This window comes from Miniopterus natalensis, chromosome 1 (genome assembly GCF_054644295.1).
Source record: "Miniopterus natalensis isolate mMinNat1 chromosome 1, mMinNat1.hap1, whole genome shotgun sequence".
In the NCBI taxonomy this organism is placed as follows: domain Eukaryota; kingdom Metazoa; phylum Chordata; class Mammalia; order Chiroptera; family Miniopteridae; genus Miniopterus; species Miniopterus natalensis.
This window is the reverse complement of record NC_142081.1, coordinates 43,298,044-43,316,173: the sequence shown is the minus strand read 5'-3', so window position 1 is coordinate 43,316,173 and position 18,130 is coordinate 43,298,044. Positions and strand designations below refer to the sequence as shown.

At 43.9% G+C, this 18,130-nt stretch overlaps 1 protein-coding gene across 1 annotated transcript in view; it reads left to right on the top strand.

Moving 5' to 3' along the window:
* Positions 1 to 18,130, top strand: part of TLN2 (talin 2) — a 391,554-nt gene that overhangs the window by 246,641 nt on the left and 126,783 nt on the right. Inside the window, exons 12-19 of the mRNA XM_016208572.2 lie at positions 3,030 to 3,185; positions 7,997 to 8,098; positions 8,824 to 8,900; positions 10,322 to 10,502; positions 11,342 to 11,455; positions 13,478 to 13,586; positions 14,349 to 14,557; positions 15,103 to 15,201. Of these exons, the coding sequence (XP_016064058.1) occupies positions 3,030 to 3,185; positions 7,997 to 8,098; positions 8,824 to 8,900; positions 10,322 to 10,502; positions 11,342 to 11,455; positions 13,478 to 13,586; positions 14,349 to 14,557; positions 15,103 to 15,201 (1,047 nt within the window). The remainder of the gene's footprint in view (positions 1 to 3,029; positions 3,186 to 7,996; positions 8,099 to 8,823; positions 8,901 to 10,321; positions 10,503 to 11,341; positions 11,456 to 13,477; positions 13,587 to 14,348; positions 14,558 to 15,102; positions 15,202 to 18,130) is intronic.

Sequence of the window (18,130 nt, the reverse complement as noted above, 5' to 3'; positions counted from 1 at the left end):
TTCACTGATATGGGCATCACTTTCCATCTATTTTGAGTTTTTTTGAAGTCCTTCGTGTATGAAATTTATTTCTTGCATCCTCAACATTTTCCATCAGATTGCACACACAGTTTCAGTGATGCATATAGTAAATTTAGAGAAATAAATAGTGTGCTGTTTGTTCATTCATTCATCAGCTGATAAACATTTGGGCTGTTTCCACCTATGGACTAAATACTGCTGTTTGCATTCATGTACTTTTTCTGTGGATGTATGCCTTGAATTATCTTGGGTATATATACCTACAAGTGGAATTGCTGGGATATATGTTATCTCCTTGTTTAATTGTTTGAGGAACTTCCAAACTATTTTCTAAAGGGGCCACCAGCAGTGTGTTAGGGCTTCAATTTCTTTTCATTATGACACACACTTGTTGTATCTGATTTTTTTATTTTCTGTATTGCTTTCACAACTTCCTATGAATCTATGATTATTTCAAAGTAAGTAGTTCAAAAATGATTCTGGTATCTTGTTACAAGATAAACAGTCACAGCGATAAGTAAATTTGTTCCTTCATTTTCTAAAGTAATGCTTAAAATTTGAAAAAATATATGTATCATACTGCATATTCCAGAACTTCCAAAATAATGTTGATGGGTAAGATGTTAAAGGGTAACTTGTTCAGATCCCAGTTTTTATAGGTTTCTGTCTAGCATTTCTCTATTCAGTGGGACACTGATGGTAGGTTGGATATACTCTTTGAGAAAGTGCACATAGCCCAGCATTTTAAAGCAATAATTATATTGAGTGGGTGCTGAATTTTATCAAACACCTCAGTGGCTTCATATAAAACGATCACATTATGCCATCCCCCCCCCAACTTTTCTGAGATATAATTGACATATAACACTGTAAGTTTAAGAAATACAGTGTGATGAATTGTTACATGTATATATTGCAAAATTATTACCACAGTGAGGTTTGTTATATCCTGCACCTCACATAGTTACCATTTTTTATTATTATGTTGAGAACATTTAAGATCTACTCTCTTTACAGTTTTCAAGTATATGATACAGTATTGTTAACTGTGGTCACAGTAACTGTATGTTAGGTCCCAGAACTCATTCCTCCTATGACTACAAGTTTGTCCCCTTTGACCACCATCTCATTTCCCCCTGTGTGACTAACCTAGCTGCCCGGGCCCCTCCACCTGTGACCATGTGGCTCCTGAAGCCAAGTTAGACTAACTGGCATCCTCTGCCTGTGTTGATTTCACCTTTTGAGGAACCGCCCTCTCTTCACAGAGGGTCTGACTCTCCTCTGCTTTTCGTAACGATTGGGAGGCTCTCACAATGCCTAGTCCCCTCCTCGGACGGGCAGGTTCCCGAGGCTGGTATCCCCTCCCCCGGGGGGAGCTGGAGGTGCGCTATGACCTTCACCATCCGACAGTTTATGAGCTGCCCATGGGGGAGGAGAGGGTGCTTTTTGCGTTTGTCTGATTGCGTCCACCAGAAGCGCACCGTGGCCGGCAGCCTGCCTTTGAAGCCGGGGGTGTTTTTGAGCTACTCAAAGCCGAGCTCTAATCGTGCTTTTCCACTCACTGCTGGCTGCCCTGGTGAGCTGCTGGGCCTCCCCTTCAAATCAGGGATGACAACGATGCCGCCGCCGATGCTGCCAACGTTTAGAGGACGCTTTGAAAATGAACGGAAAATATTTTCTAACACATGGCACACTCCTGCCCTGTGCTGAGTGCCTGTCCCCGCGTACTCACGCCCACTTATATATACACACTGTGTGCGTGCTCATTTGTACATGTATTCCTTGGAGAATTGTGGCGTAGGCATTGCTCGGTTATAGCAAATGTTATTGGAAAAGTTCGAGTTTTTCCCCCCTGACAACAGAAAGATGTGCACTAAGTAAAATTTTGGATATGAGGAAAAGCACACAAAAAACAATACAAATCGCATGAGATGGTCATTGCCACCATTTTATCACATAATGAAATTTTATTTTTTTAATTATCTTTTAATATGTTTAATTAAAATTTATGCTTAAAATTTTATTTCCTGTAGGGACTGTGCTGTGCAAACGGTTTTGTTTTCTATTTCATCATATATTGTGAATACTTTATTGCCATGATTCCAGTTGTTTTCCTATAATATGAGTTGGAGAGCGGTCTGTTACTTATGTACCGTAATCAAATCCCCTATTATTGAAAATTTGGTTAGTTCTAGTTTTTCACTATGGTAAACTCCAGGCGAGCCTTCTTGCACCATTATCTTCACACCCACTTATAACTTGTTTTTGAATAAGTTGCTAAAAGCAAGATGTGTCTACAGTGGAAACATTTCTAAAGCTTTGGATCGTTACTGACACATCTTCTTCCACAAAGGCTTTGCCATTTTCAATCCCCATCAATCGTGGTTCCCCTTTATACCTTCTTCAATTCTGAGTATTAGTTTTTTTAATCTGCCTTTTATATACATGAAAATGTTATTTGCTAGTTATTATTGTTGATTTCACATACAAAATATATGAAATTTTTTATTTTTGTATTTGTTGTAAATATTTATTCCCCGGTCGCTTGCTTTTCCATTTTGTATGTGGTGAGGTTTCTTTCTTTTTCTCCTAACTCTCTCTTTTTTCAGATTTACGGAAGTCCATATATTTTGTAGTTAAAGCTATTAATCTTTTCCTTTATGTTTTTTTAATTTTACTTTGGTGTTTTTACTAAAAAGTCATTTCCCACCCAGTGATCACAAACATATTCACCTGTATGTTTCTCCTAAATTATCAACCTATTTCGAATTTGTTCTGGCGTGAGTGATGAGTAGGGATCCATTATTTTAATAGGCATGATTACAGTTTCTTAAAAATTATTAAAACTAATAATCATAAAAGATTTTTAAGAGTCAGCAGCCCTGCCTATTTTGAAACACGGTGTATGTAAGCTGATCACAGGGAAAGCATTGCAAAATCACTGGTTATTTGGCAAGATCAGATGGATTGAGAGGAAGAGCACTGACTCTTGGCATCTCCTGTTTCAGGAAAAGATGAAAGGCAAGAACAAGCTGGTGCCCCGCCTGCTGGGGATCACCAAGGACTCCGTGATGCGCGTGGACGAGAAGACCAAGGAGGTGCTGCAGGAGTGGCCGCTCACCACGGTCAAGCGCTGGGCAGCCTCGCCCAAGAGCTTCACCTTGGTAGGGACTGGCCGAGGGCAGCGGGGGGGGGGGGGGGGCACGTGGCCTCGGGCAATATCACGGGGCAGGAGACACTATACAGTCCACTGGGTTTCCCTGGTGTCAGCGAGCAGTGTGGAGAGGGATGGATGGCGAGTCCATGGGGCGGGCTGGGGACTGGTCCAGAGCTGATGGAGATGGCAAAAGCTGGGTCTCCTTGGCACCCCTTCCTCTCTGGTGCTTTAAGTAAGACCGTCTCAGCTCCTTCACCACAAAGAGCCTCTCTCAGCCTTCTGTTCCCCTGATGCCATCCCCAGCATTCCCTAAGGAAACTCGAACGCCCTGAGGCCCACACAAAGGCTCCCTCTTCATCTCTAGTTGTTGAAGTTCCTAAGAACCGTGAGCTCTTGCTGAGGGGCGTTTTCCCAGCCTGCCTGGAAAGAGAACATGCCCTGTAGTGGAAACATTGCGGACTTTGGGGAGTATTCAAACCCAGCTTGTCATTTCCCAGCTCGGTGGCCTTGCTCAAGTTACCTGTCCTCTCTGAGCCTTCATTTCCTCAGCTGTAAAATGGGGATAGTAATACCTGTTTCCCAGAGTTGCTGGGATCCAATGACATGATAATGATGAAATGCCCAGGGTGAAATACATGGAAAACATGAGCAGTGTGGCCGTCCTAGGCCCTCAGAGCCCTGAGCTCCTCCTCCGAGCCTCAGTGTCTGCTCTAAGCAGAGTATAACTGTGTAGCCTTAACGAATAGTCACACGTACATGAGGGAATTAATAGGGCAAGTTGAGCAATAAGAGAAATAAAAAGAACATTAAGATTTGTCAGTTTCTTCGCAACTCTTGAAGTGGACTGTTCTTTAGCTCTACTTAACACTCAACTTATCAGTTGGCATTGAGGCAAGATCTCATCATAGGGCATCAGAAAAAAAGTTGTAAGGAAGTGGCCTTGGAGGGAGTAATCAATTATTTAAGTTGATCATTGATTGATAGACTCACGCCACTTGGAAGAAACCTTCAGAAAACATACCTTCTGTCTTACTATTGTCAGTAACAGCTGTACCTGCACGGCCCTTAAAAATGAGTGTTCAACCTTAGAGAACTACGTTCTCGCTTTATATTAAATCAAGAAATTAATATAAACATGTTGTTTAGAAATACAGCAAACCCTCAGGTAACATCATTTCATTATAACGTTGATAAGATGCCGTAGGAACTTAACTCTTGTATCAATTCGCCTTTGGTAAGATTTGTTTCCAGACATTGTTTCCCATAAAGTCACAGAACCTGTCAGTGATGCTAAGTGAGGACTTGTATTGGAAGAAACTGCTTCCAAAGGGTTGAAAGGGGCTCTCTGAGGTGGGGGTGGGGGACAGAAAGCGAAGGCAGGAATGTGTAGGGCAGGGACAGCTATGTTTTATTGCACACCTATAGTAATATTGGCCTTTTAGACTAGGTCCAAGTACTGCTTCTTTAAAAACAAAATTTTACCTAAAAATAAATAGTTACAAATCTCAGTAACTACCTCAAGCAACAAACAGTGAATTATCATTATTTTTATTGGAGTATAAGGTTCAATTTATACTTATATTTGTTTCCTTCCTATTTCTAGCCTTAATTTAATTTCCAAGTATTTGGAGCTTTTCCTGCCATCCGTTATTGATTTTTTTACTTTGATTGTATTACGGTCAAAGAACATATAATATATAATTTTACTTCTTAGCATTTTAAGGTTTGTCTCATATCCTAGGATATGGTCATTCTTGGAGAATGTTCTCTGAGTGACTGAAAGGAATGTGACTCTGCTGGTGAGTGGGGCGCTCCGTGAACGCCAGGCGCACCCTGTGTGGTAACGGTGGCGTTCCAGCCTTCGCTAGCCTTGTTGATTTGCCATCTGGTTAGTCCACCAATTCCTAACGACAACTCTGGCTTTTCCCGTATCTCCTTCCATCTCTGTGACTTTTTGCTTCATGCATTTTGAAGCCCACTGTTTGGTTTCTATGCATCTAAGTTTCCTTTATTGTCTTAACGGAGAAATTGTTTTATTGTTACATTTTTTTTTCTTCCTAGTACATTTTTTTACTCTCAAACCTTTTTTATCTTAATATAGCCACTCAGATTTTAAATGAATGTTTGCATATCATATATTTTAAATGAATGTTTGCATATCATATATTTCCCTGTTACTTTCAGCCTAGTTATATTGTGATGTTTGAAATGCGTTTCATGTAGAGAGCATAGCATTGGGTTGTGGTTTGTTGGTTTTTTAAATCCACCCTGTCAGTGTCTGTCCGTCTTTTAATTGGCATGTTTAAACCATTTGTGGTTTTAGCTAATTTTTGATATGTTAGGGCTTAAGTCTACCATTTTATAATTTTTTTTCTACTTATTCCCTTTATTTCTTTTTCCTCTGTTTTTCTTGCCTTCCTGTGGGTTACTTGGACATTTTTTAGAGTTCCATTTTTCTTTATGTTTTTGAGTGTATCTCTGTGTAAGGTGTTCTTAGTAATTGTGTAGTTGTTACCATACACACATGAAATTAGTTACAGCCTGCTGGTGTCATTGTTTTACCGCTTTAAGTAAAGTGTAGAAGCCTTACTTCCATGTAGGTCTCTTTACACTCCCCCTTTTTGAGTTTAATTGTTTGAATATTTTATGTGCATTGAACACCACATGAGATGGTGGTGTAACTTTTGCTTCAACCCTAAAATATGAGTTAAAAATCTTATGAGGTAAAGGATAGTCTATTACATTTATTTCTATTTTTATCTATCCTGTGGTTCTTTTCCTTTCAAACTTTCCAGCCTCCTTCTGTTACCATTTTCTTATGTTCGGAAAGACTCCCTTAGCCATTTTTTAAAAGGTAGGTCAGCTAACAACACATTCTCTTAGTTTTGTTTTTTTAATCTGAGAATGTCCTTATTTCCCCTTTATTTGCGAAGGTTAATTTTGCCTGATACAGGATTTGAAATTTACAGTTCTTATTTTTTAGCACTTGAAAAATGTCACGCCACTTCTTTCTGGCCTCCATGGTTTCAGGTTAGATTTTCTGTCGTTCAGGTTCATTTGTAGATAGTATGTTTGTTTCTAGATAATGTGTCACTTTTCTATGGCTGTTTCAAATATTTTCCTTTGTCCCTGGTTTTCATAAGTTCTTGGTGTGGGCATGCTCTCCCTTCGGGGAGCACTCCCATGCCATTCCCTCCCCCACAGACGCATCTCCTGAACTCCAAGGGACCCCAGGACACTTGCAACCAGGGGGAGCGATGGGCAGTGGCAGCTAGTCTGGGGCTAACCCCTGAACCTGTTTCCAAGGCCCCCTTTTCTCTGACTTCCCAGTGAGCCAGAGCAGCTCAGCCTGGGCTTTCCTGTTGCTGCTTCTATGCCCTTCCTTGTTTCACTTAAATAATTTTTTTTTTAAGTTCTTGGTGTGGATTTCTTAGGGGTTCTTCTATTTGGGCTTTGCTTACCTTCTTTATTTTGTAGGTTTATGGCATTCACTAATTTGGGATGTTTTCAGCCAGTATTTTTTCAACTACTTTTTTTTGGTCTTACATGTTCTCTCCCTCTGGGAGTGAGATCTTTTGTTATTGTCCTGTAGATCCTTGGAGCTCTGTTTGTTCTGTTTTCTCTCTAATGTTCTGATTTACTAACTTGAGTTTTACGGATTCTTTCCTCTCTCATCTCCATGCGACTATTTAGCCTATCCTGTTTTTTTTTTATTTTGGCTATTAAATTTTTCAGTTGTATAATTTTCATTGGGTCCTTTTTAATGACTTACATTTCTTTTTTGAAACTTCCTAATCTTTTCATTTGTTTCAGGAGAATTTCTAATTGATAGTTGAAACATTTTTTTATGATGGCTACTTTAAAACCCGTATCAGATCATTCTAACATCCAGTTCATCTCAGTATTGGCATCAATTGCTTATCTTTTCTTATTCATATTGTAGTTGTCCTGGTTCTGGATATAAATAGTGATTTTGAGTTGAATCCTAGATATTTTGGTTGTATATTAGAAGACCCTTGATCTTATATAAACCTTCTATTTTACCAGTCGCCTTATGTAGATTTAGTGTACAGTATCCTAGCCTAGTTCTGTGTGCTTTAGTTGCAATGACGGCCCGTTTTCTGAACTTTGCAGTGCTATTCTGGACCACTGTGTTCTTTTGACACTGCTGGGATTCTTGCTCAAACCTTGTTGCTGCTGTCTGTGAGGGAAGAAGGCACTTACCCGGGACACCTGCTATGGTGGCCTCTTGAAGGGAGACAGAAGCCACTGGACCTGAGTCTTATTACCCACTGGGTGGAGGACAGGGAGACACAGGACTTCACTGTGGCCACGGCTGCGGAAGGATGAGGCCACCTGCCTGCCTGGTGGTGGAACAGGGGCCGGGATGCCCTGCCCTGTGGCTGCCAGGGAATGCCAGCCCAGGCTGTGGGGCTGGGTTGGGACTCCCAGCTAGGTCTCTGTTGGGCTTCCCCTTTCTGGTCCTTTGGCCAGAGAGAACAGGCTTTTCAGAAACTGCTTGTTGGAGGTTCTAAGCGTCAGGCCTATCTGGCACCCAACCTTAGGGGTAAAGGGATATAAAATAAAACCCAAGAAGTCACAAGATGTGGCTTCTTAAGTCCTGAGGTCCCCAGCTAGTTCGCCTTTTTCGCTTTCGGAGCCCTTTTACCATTGTTTGTCAGGTACGTTTTTGGGTATTTGGTTGGGAGAGCAAGGATGTTGGAGTCTATGGCATCTTGAACCTGGACCTTTTCACCTCTAAATATAATAATATCTAATTTATTTACATTTCTTCTAATGCTCTTTTTCCGCCCCCAGGATTTTGGGGAGTATCAGGAAAGTTACTATTCGGTACAAACCACCGAGGGAGAGCAAATATCCCAGCTGATTGCAGGCTACATTGATATCATCCTCAAAAAGGTATTTTCTACTGACTCAAATTGGAGAAGCAAGGCTCCTTTATTAAAGACTCGGTTCAGACGCTGTAGCTACCTGGGCTGGGAGGGGACACACCTTATTTGAAGTACTTGATTCACTAATTTAATCTTTGATGTCTTTGACCTCAAAGTCCTATGAGAATTTCTGATTTTGCTGCAGATTATCTGTATCATTTACTGCTGGGTAATTAATTAGTGATAGTGCCTCACTTAGCTAATGAGTGAACCTAACTAACCCCTTGGCACCTTCCTCCCTGTGTAGTTACATTAGACTTTTCAGCCTCCATAGAAACCCATACTGAGGGTCAGAAAATATCCTTTGCGTTTTTCATGTTGTCATTTTTACTCCCCAAATATAATAGGGTTATATGCCATAGTGGTATACAGACAGATTCTCTAGAGCTTTTAGATACAGCCCATTCAAATAACCAAGTCCTACTAAAATATGAATATCCATGTCTTGATTTTAACTATATAAAATTAGGTCTGTGCAATAATAAATGCAGAAGACATTATCTCTGTATATTAAATAATTTCTTTTTTATTGTTATTATTGCCTTTGTTCCTTCCCCTTCCCCCCGTAACTTATTAAATATCCAATGTAAGGAATTTGGTATAAACCTCAACATTTTTGCTTGTGTGGCACCTTTTAAAAGGTTCTGTGTAAAGACCTGCTGATTTTCATCTTGTATCTTGTTTTACCTCCAGAAACAAAGTAAAGATAGATTTGGACTAGAGGGCGATGAGGAGTCAACTATGTTAGAAGAGTCCGTTTCCCCAAAAAAGTAAGTGTTGTGAAGAGCTGGAGAACCACCCTCTCGCTGCCTGGCGGGTGTGCCCCTGCCAGCTCTGGGCCTGCTGCTCCAAGCCCTTCCCGCGGAGGAGATGGTAGTGGATGGTGGAGATGAGTCTTGCCTATTGAAGTGTGGTCCTAGACCACTGGTATGGGTGTCTAGGGAGCTGGGGGCTCAGGGTTTCAGGGAGACACTAAACAAGATGTGTTTAACTCCATCTTCCTCTTCAGAGGCCGTGAATATTCAGGAGTCCTGGTCTGCCTTTCTGATGTAAATCCCGTAATCTGCATCTTTTTCATCAAAGGGCTGGAGAGTGAGCTTTTTTTTGATCCTGTCCCCTTGGGGGGAGGGATCAGCCAGTGGAGGTGTTAGTGTGTATGGACCACTTGCTCCAGCCGCCCTTGATATATATATATTACGATGCAGCAGAGGGGGGTGGTTAAGACCATAGACTATGGAGCCAAACTTTGAGTTCAAATCTTGGGGCTGTTCTTTTAATTTGTGGTCTTGTGGTCTCTGCCCCTTTGATCTCATCTATAAAATGGGAATAATGATAATACCTTCTTATATGTTTTATTTTGATTATTGACAGAGGCCCTGCCCCTAAATGCTAGTGCTCACCAACCCTCCCATACACGCACACAGACTCCCCCAGACTACCCCTGTGGGTTTGTCCACTGGGCTACTGAGGCAGATATGCCATCCTCAGAATTCTTCACTTCATATGCTCAAAGTCTTCTGCACTCACCATTCATTTGAAGAAAATATTAAGACGTAAAAAATTGACATATTGCGTTTTACTGGATGTCCTAGGAGTCTTCCCAGACTTAGGACGAAATCATCTGGAAGAGGTACCAGTCTGACCCGTCATCTTGGCTCCAAGGGTGTTTGAACACCCTCCATGGTCAATGGCATTGGACCTGTAGGAAGGGATGGAAGCTGTGGGAGACTTTCTTTAAGTTTATTTTCATACTTCTTTCTTCAAGCTAAGGATAAATGATCTATATTCCCAGCATCTAAAATAGAAACTGGCACACAGTAGATACTTATTGAATGAATGCTATTTCAGTAGGATTTACTGAATAGGTCAGTGTATCCAAAACTCATGTATGCCTGGAACATCATTGTTATAGAACTGTCTGTGTGTGTTTTTTAAGAGCAACTGATTGCATATACCATGAACCTATTAAATCCATTGGGAGTGGTTATTTATGTTACTATTTTAAAAGCATTCACCTCAGGCTTCTTCCACAGCACATTTTAGTCTGCAGCTTTGTTCGCAATTCTGTCTGTGAGTGCATCTTTTAAGCTGGCCTCCGCAGCGTAAAGCAGCAAACATTTGTTACACCTGGGGTGTCTGACACTCCACGTGAGCAGCCATCTCACAGTGACCAAATGCCTGTCCCCCACAGGTCCACCATCCTGCAGCAGCAGTTCAACCGGACGGGGAAGGTGGAGCACGGCTCGGTGGCACTGCCAGCCGTGATGCGCTCGGGCTCTAGCGGGCCCGAGACCTTCAACGTTGGCAGCATGCCCTCGCCGCAGCAGCAGGTCATGGTTGGCCAGATGCACCGCGGCCACATGCCCCCCCTGGTGAGGCTCCCCGGGCACTCGCCCTGCACCTCAGGGTGCCGTCCCTGGTGTGCAGAGAGGGGCACCAGCTGTGGGGATAGGCTATGTGTCATCCACTTTCTTGCTAGCTGCCATCTGGACCCTGGCTGTTCAGCTGTGCAGTCCTGATGCCTAACTCTCAGCTTGTTTCCTTTTAATTGGGTGGCTCTGGTAACTTTCTGTCTAGGGTCACAGTTGTCTTTTGGGCTGGAAGAGAAACAGTGGCCTCTCCATGTGACTGGTGACTCAGAGGTAGAAACCTGCTTCCCTGCCTTAGCAGCATCAAGCTGCTAATTAGCTTAGATACCCCTTGGAGAGTCTGAGAAATAGACCAGGTCTGTAGTGAGCCACACTCTCCCCCGAGTGGATCATTTGTTCCTTCCACGGTGATGATCTACCTGCTACAGTGTCTCTCCTGGGTCTGCTCAGGGATCCTGTGGTATTGGGCAAGAACTCTTTGAAAACTGGAGAGCCTGAAAGCTCAGAAGTAATTTGACTCTGAAGAGGCATTTTGGCTGTAGGTTCAGGTAGAATCCTTACTTGTTTACCAGGAAAAGTTCTGGTGTAACACATGTTTCCCATGCCTGGCATCTTTTGTCCTCGGTACCCGAGGATTGGATCCCTTTAGCTCTCCTGCAAGGACTTTTTCCAAGCCTCTGGTCAGCTAATTAAGCTCTCCAATGGGAGGTGGTTTGGGCAGTTGTTGAGCTGTTTCCTGGGCCACTTTGACATGACTCAGAGTTCAGTTCCACCTTGTTTTGTGTAGAGGGCTGTCAGGGATGAGAGCATGGTATGACCTCTGGTGTCCATCTGTCGTGCAGACATCGGCCCAGCAGGCCCTCATGGGGACCATCAATACGAGCATGCACGCTGTCCAGCAGGCCCAGGATGACCTCAGCGAGCTCGACTCACTGCCACCTCTCGGCCAGGATATGGTAAATATTGTTCATGGTTTCCATTCAGTGTGTCTACCCAGGCAGGAAACAGGGCTATGCATTCTGTCTGGATTCAGCCAGGTGAAGTAGAAATCTATGTTTTTTCCAATATAATGAGTCATTATCTCTAGGTTGTACCCACAGGAGGAGAGACTCATAGGGTGCTCTTGGCTGTTGGCAGTAACTGGTGAGGGCTAACCAGTTGGACCCTAGAGTCACATCATGTGGGCTCAATTCCAGCTCCATTGCCCAGAGGCTGTGTGACTCTGGCATATTCCTCCAAGCCTCCATTTTGTCGCCCATAAGTAGTGTGGTCATGAGGCCTTGATAATATAAATCACGTGCAGAGTTAGCACAGCACCTAACACGTGAGAGTTCAATGAGTGTTAGCTGCTTTTTTTTATTGCTAGTGGTTCTCAAACTTTAGCATGCATCAGAATCACCAGGAGGGCTTGTTAAAATACAGATTGCTGGGCCTCTCCCCTTTTTCTGACCCAGTAGGTCTGGGTGGGGCCTGAGAATTTGCATTTCCAGCAAGCTCTCCAGTGGTGCTGCTGCCACTTTTCTGGGGACCGTGCTTTGAGAAGCACTGGGTTACTGCTCTTGAGCTTCTCAGCAGGGCAGGGTAGTTAGCTGCATGAAATCACCTGGCCCCTTGCTGTGCCCATCATGATGGGGGGGGCCGGCAGCATTGGCAACACCTGGGGATTTGGAGGAGCGCAGAATCCTAGACCTTCCCCAGACTTCGGAATCAGAATCTACATTTTAGTTATTCTCAGCCCTCCTTTGCACATTAGAATCACCTGAGGGGATTTAAGGCCAAAGCCTGAGACTCAAGCCAAACAAGTTTGTGTCGCTGGGGGTGGGGCCTGAGTATCGGTGCTTTTCCACCTCCCCAGGTGATTCTGTTGGGCAGCCAGGGTTGAAAATCCCTGTTTTAGGACTGACGGGGCCATCATAGGGGCCGGAACCAAGATACAATTTGTAGCTCGTCTTGTCCAGCCAGGACAAGCTGCCTCCCAGTTCTCCCTGAACGCCGCGCTGTTCATTTGTATATTTGTATACGCGCAGGGTGCTGCTGTCCTCAGTGCCGTGTCTCCCAAGTGCCCAAAATCATTAAACATTTTGCCCTGGGGAACTTCAGAGTTAAACATATGGCAGACTCCCAAATTCAGCACAATTGTAAGATAGAGTTTTAATGTACTTGGATTTAACATTCCTGCTTCACCAATTTTCAAAAAATTAATATGTAAAAAATATTATTAGTGCTAGACACATCCTCAACCTAGATTGATATTTTTGGAATGTTTTAGGAAGCAGATCAGAGCCTTATATTTCTGTAGGGTTGCCATTATCAGTATAAATGGTCATTTGTTGGCTTAGTCCAGAAATGCCAGAAAAGATAATTTGCTTTGTATAGGTTCATGTGAACATAAACTGTAGGAGCTGGGAAGGTTGTTAAAGACCATTGAGTTCCTACAGTGTAAGAAATGTGAGGTGCAGGACCTGGACATAATTTGCCTAAGGTCATACCAGAACAGGGGTCTTAACTGCCCTCCCCCCGGAATCCTGCCAGGAAAGGTGTCATATCTACATGACGTTCATGTTGTAAACAGAAGACAGTCCCCATGCTGACTGAGAAGACTCACAAGCTGAAACACCCTCATTCTAAAACCAAGGTATACATTAGCAATAATTGTTGGTGCTAACATGCAGTATTATCACAAGACATCAGTTATTCTCATTTTTATTGAATTCACCTAAATAGAATTTTTCTAAGATCTTAAAAGTTAAAAAAAAAGTAACCAGTATAAGAAACATGGAGAATTTACATACTGTTTAGCCTCAATGAGGGAGCAAGAGGCCTGTTATAGATATTGTTTAAGATGACTTAAGGGCCTCATTGGTGCTGGCCCAGTGAGAGCGTAGCCAAAATGCTGGTCTCATTTTATGGCAGGACTCCTCTGGTTTCCTGGGTAATTCTGTGCAGTGATTGTGTCATGTGCTTGTCTGGTTTTGCAGGCGTCTAGGGTCTGGGTTCAGAATAAAGTTGACGAATCCAAACATGAAATCCACTCTCAAGTCGATGCCATCACAGCTGGAACAGCTTCAGTTGTTAACCTCACTGCCGGTAAGACCCCAAGGGCTTTGTGGTATGTTGTGGTTTTGTTTAAAACATAAAAAAAAAGTACTTTGATTGAAACAGATTTTCGTATTATGAGATGACAGTCTATTTTTAGGCACCCTGAGTGCTTCAGGCATTTTCTCCCACTGACCCAGGAGAGATGTGGGGAACATCTCATTCCTTTGTGTCTGTATCATGCATCACCATTAAAAAGCACTTACGGAGCTCCTCTCATTGTCCATCAATATGTTGGATGTACTTCAAAGTATGCTGAGGCTAGTTTCTCCCTTCTGGGAGCTTACAGTCTGAGCGACGAGATCCGTCCTGCATTCCCCCCTGTCTTGTCCAGTCGTAGTCTTCCTTGGTGCAGCATTGCTCCCCGCCTTGCACTGTCAAGTGAGGGCCAGGAAACACCCTGGCTTCATGTGCAGCATTACAGTGTTTCAGCAGCTGAGCTGACCTCCCTGAGCTGCTGACAGCGGCCTCATGAAAAGGCCAGGAGATGCTCAGCCTTCAGTTGGAATGTTAAAGGTGCTTGCGCTCAGCATTTCCATGTAGGCGGCCTCAGGGTGAAGGCCCCCCGAGAACAGCAGCACCTTGGAGGCAGGGAGCCGTCTTTCTCACTGTGCGCATGCGGTGCTGTGTGTCTGACTCCAGCCGAGCGGTGGATGACGAGCTGCTGCCATGTAGCCATGTCCCTCCTGCCCACCTGGGCTCTCTTCACTCCTCACCGCCCTCCTTTGATGGAGATGCCCTTCTCTGTCCCAGGTGACCCTGCAGACACTGACTACACAGCTGTGGGATGTGCAATCACCACCATATCTTCCAACCTGACGGAGATGTCCAAGGGCGTGAAGCTCTTGGCTGCCCTCATGGACGACGACCTGGGCAGCGGGGAGGACTTGCTCAGAGCTGCAAGGACCCTCGCTGGGGCGGTGTCGGACTTGCTGAAAGCGGTGCAGCCTACTTCTGGAGAGGTGAGCTCCTGGGCCAAGCAGTCACTCAGGCTCTGCTGGGACAGGTGCAGCCTTTGGGTACCAGGGGTGGGACTCTTCCTTCCGTCCTCATGGGGCATGTTATCACGCTGTAGAGTTTGCAGTTGTTGAACTGGGTGCAGAATCTATGGTTCGACATTCAGGACTGGTTGTGCTCTTAGTAGGAATCCTCCCTTCTCATCCCCGCCATCCCCAAGTACATGATGAGATATAACCTCAGAAATCAACAGATATGACACATACACATTTAAAGGGGTTTTGAGGTTTGCATCCTAAATTCCATAAAGCACGAATCACCTTCCCACCAGCTGAACGTTTCAAATCCACTGGTGTGTGAGGCCTCAGGCATTTCCTTGCAGATTTCACCAGGGCACTTGTCTCCTGCCTGGAAGGTAGTTGGAGACTCTCATTTAGGTGCAGGAGGAGCCAATAGGCAGGCTCCCCTCCCCTCCTTGCACTGCCCTGTCTGTTGGCACTGCACAGGAAGTGCATTTCCTCCCCAACCAATGTGTGTTCTGTGTTCACAGCCCCGACAGACAGTTTTGACGGCTGCTGGAAGCATTGGACAGGCCAGTGGGGATCTTCTGAGACAGATCGGAGAGAATGAGACTGATGAGCGATTCCAAGTAAGATATCTGCAGCCCATAATCTTGGAAAGGAGCCTAAGCAATGGTCTAGATCCAAACCGGGAAAATGCCATGCAAAACCAAATCTTCCTTGAGCTGTCAAGAATAAGATTGGGGTGGATTATCTTGGGGGTGAAGTCTTTGTGTGTTAATTAAAATATATTTTTTTTAATTGAGAAACTAATTTCACTTACAGTCATCATTGTAAAACACTTATTTAACTGTTCTCACTGGTCAATATGCTGGACATTCTTGAAACAGAAGTGAAGGGGATAATACCATGAACTCCCTTATGTCCACCACCCAGCCTCCACAATGACAAACTCAGGGCCAATCTTGTTTTATCTATTTGGAAACTGTTTAAAAATTTTTAAATTGATTTTAGAGAAAGCGGGGGGGGAGAGAGAGAGAGAGAAAGACAGAAAGATCAATCAGTTGCCTCCCGCACGTGTCCCGACCGGGGATTGAACCCACAACCTGAGTATGTGCCCTGACCGGGAATTGAAGCTGCGACCTTTTGGTGTACAGGATTGATGCTCAACCACATGAGCCACCCGGCCAGGGCGGGGGGTGGGTTTTAGTTTTATCACCCTAAAGTCCACATATGAGAGTGACACATGCTCCTGAACACCGCACTCACACAGAGCACAGGCCTTCCTTTATTCAGAGGTGGGTCTGTTGTCTGTGTCATCTGTCTGTGTCATCTGAAACCACAAGCACGGTGAAGAAGTATCTTTTTGTCACCCTTCATTTTCAATGCCAAGGACGTGTGCTGCTTGTCCCCTGGTGAGCAGCTGTAGCCAGTGTTTGCAGCTGCTTTGATGCCCTGCCAGCTCAGACGGGATCTGCTCTTGTCTGCGTCTGCTGCCGGCCACCACAGATGAGGCGCCGAGGCCTGCTGCTGGGAGCCTCCCGCTCACACGAGCTTCTCTTCGCACATACTTGTGGGCAGATACCCTTCACTCCTTTCTCCTTCTCTTAAGGTCTTAATTTTGAAAGTTATTTATCAATACATTTTAATTAAATTGTTACAGTTCAAGCCCAGGTCCTCTGGAAGATGCCCTTCTCCAAATCCTATGATAGTTCACTGTTTGGGAATTCTGTAGAATTCAGAATGAAAAGATCAATTCAGCTTTACTCTAGCATTTAAGTTTCTTGCTTCGTGGGTGGCAGTTTTGCATACCATTTTATTTAGAGCTACCAGCTTTCATCAACACAAGATGCACTGGTCACAGAGACTTGACCGTGCATCCTGTGATACACGAGACAGGCAACTTCATCCGCAGGTGTATTTGCTTCTCTGCTCCCACAGCCCTGTGCAGCCGTAGGACTGATTCATATCCTGCGACACAGTAACACAGCAGAGCTCGAACATTCACGTCATGATGGAGGGCGAGACCCACAATCCCTATTCCTGGAATGTCCCACTAAATCCAAGCTAATCGTGTCTGCATCCTGACTTCTCCTTAGATCCCAAAAGCCCTTTGCTTTTTGTATTAGAGTAGATGATTCTTTGTAGGCAGGTACTTAGGAATTGCATAAATATGAGATTCAGCAGTTGGTTTTCTAGGCGTAGTTGTGTTGAAGCGGTCAGCTTACTCTCCTCAATTTCATCACATATAAATGCAAACTGCTCTCAATGTCTGTTGCTATTCAGACGTGCGAGGGCAGCCGGTTCAGGTTCGGGTTCAAGGCCTGGTCCTGCCGAGGCTTTCTTACCAGAAGAGGCCTGACCTGAACGTTTTCTGTTTCTGTAAGGTCTCCGGGTAAACAGCGGTATAGTAAGGTGATCCTGCAGCCTCTCCAGTTAGGAGTAGCCCTTGGCTTACTGACATTGGATTTCTTGCTCTCTCGTTTTCAGATTCTTGAGATCCTATCTCAGGGCTTTTCTTTGGGTCCTCAATGTACTGCATGTTCCCAGACTTAACAAAGATTTATTTTACATGAGCTACATAATAGTGGTCTTGTTGAAAAGTTTGACAAAGGCCTTGTCAGCAGCTATAGCTGTAGTATCACATTCTTTTTCTAACTGTATTTTTTTTGGACAAAATTAATAGGAGGAATGGGATTTCTATAAATGAGTCGAACAAAGCCCTTTAGAACAATCATGTGTCTGCATGACCAAATCTTGGTCCCTCTGTGCAAAGGCGGATTCATAGCAAGAGAAGGAATACTGTGACCCTTTGGAAAGCTGTTCTCCTAAATCTTGTCAATAATTTGTGACACTCAAGTTGGGTTTTCACTGAGCTTTGAGATATAGGTGTCCAAGAGCTCTAACTTTGCATGCTGTGTTGGGAGCAATTTTTAAAAGTTGTCTGGGGGACAAATGCCAGTCAGATCCCAAAGACCTCTTCAACTTTTGGCACCAGAGGGTTTGGTTTTTCCGTGGACATCCAGTAAACATCAGAGACCCTAAAAAAACTGGATTGAACTGTTCCTTTAAGACTGCTTGGTTTTGTCCATTTTAAAATCTACTTACAAGGTGGTTTCCAATTTGCCTGGATGGTGTATAGCCTTTGCTCTGTGTAACATTGTGCAGGTCAAACAGACTTTCCAATTTATTTTCTCATAAGAAATCTTGTAGAGACCCTGTGGGTGCCCTTTGCATTCGGACTCAAAGTGCTTTTCATTATCATCTGATGAATTAATAAAGACATCTGACCACATCTCCTGTGGGAGAAAGTCTTCACACGTTTGTTCAAACTAAAAGTGGCTCCTATGTTTGGGATACGTTTGGGAAGGCATTTCCAAACCAAATAAACTACCTTCAGTATTAAAAGCAAAGATATAACGGTGGTGGTTCTTCAGGTCACACAGATGGGTAACAAAGCTGTAGACGAAATCAAAGGATGCTCCATCCTGCAGGCAGAATGCCTTTTTGTTGAGTTGAAGCATAAACTGATCTTTAAAGGCTCAAAGCTCCTTGCAT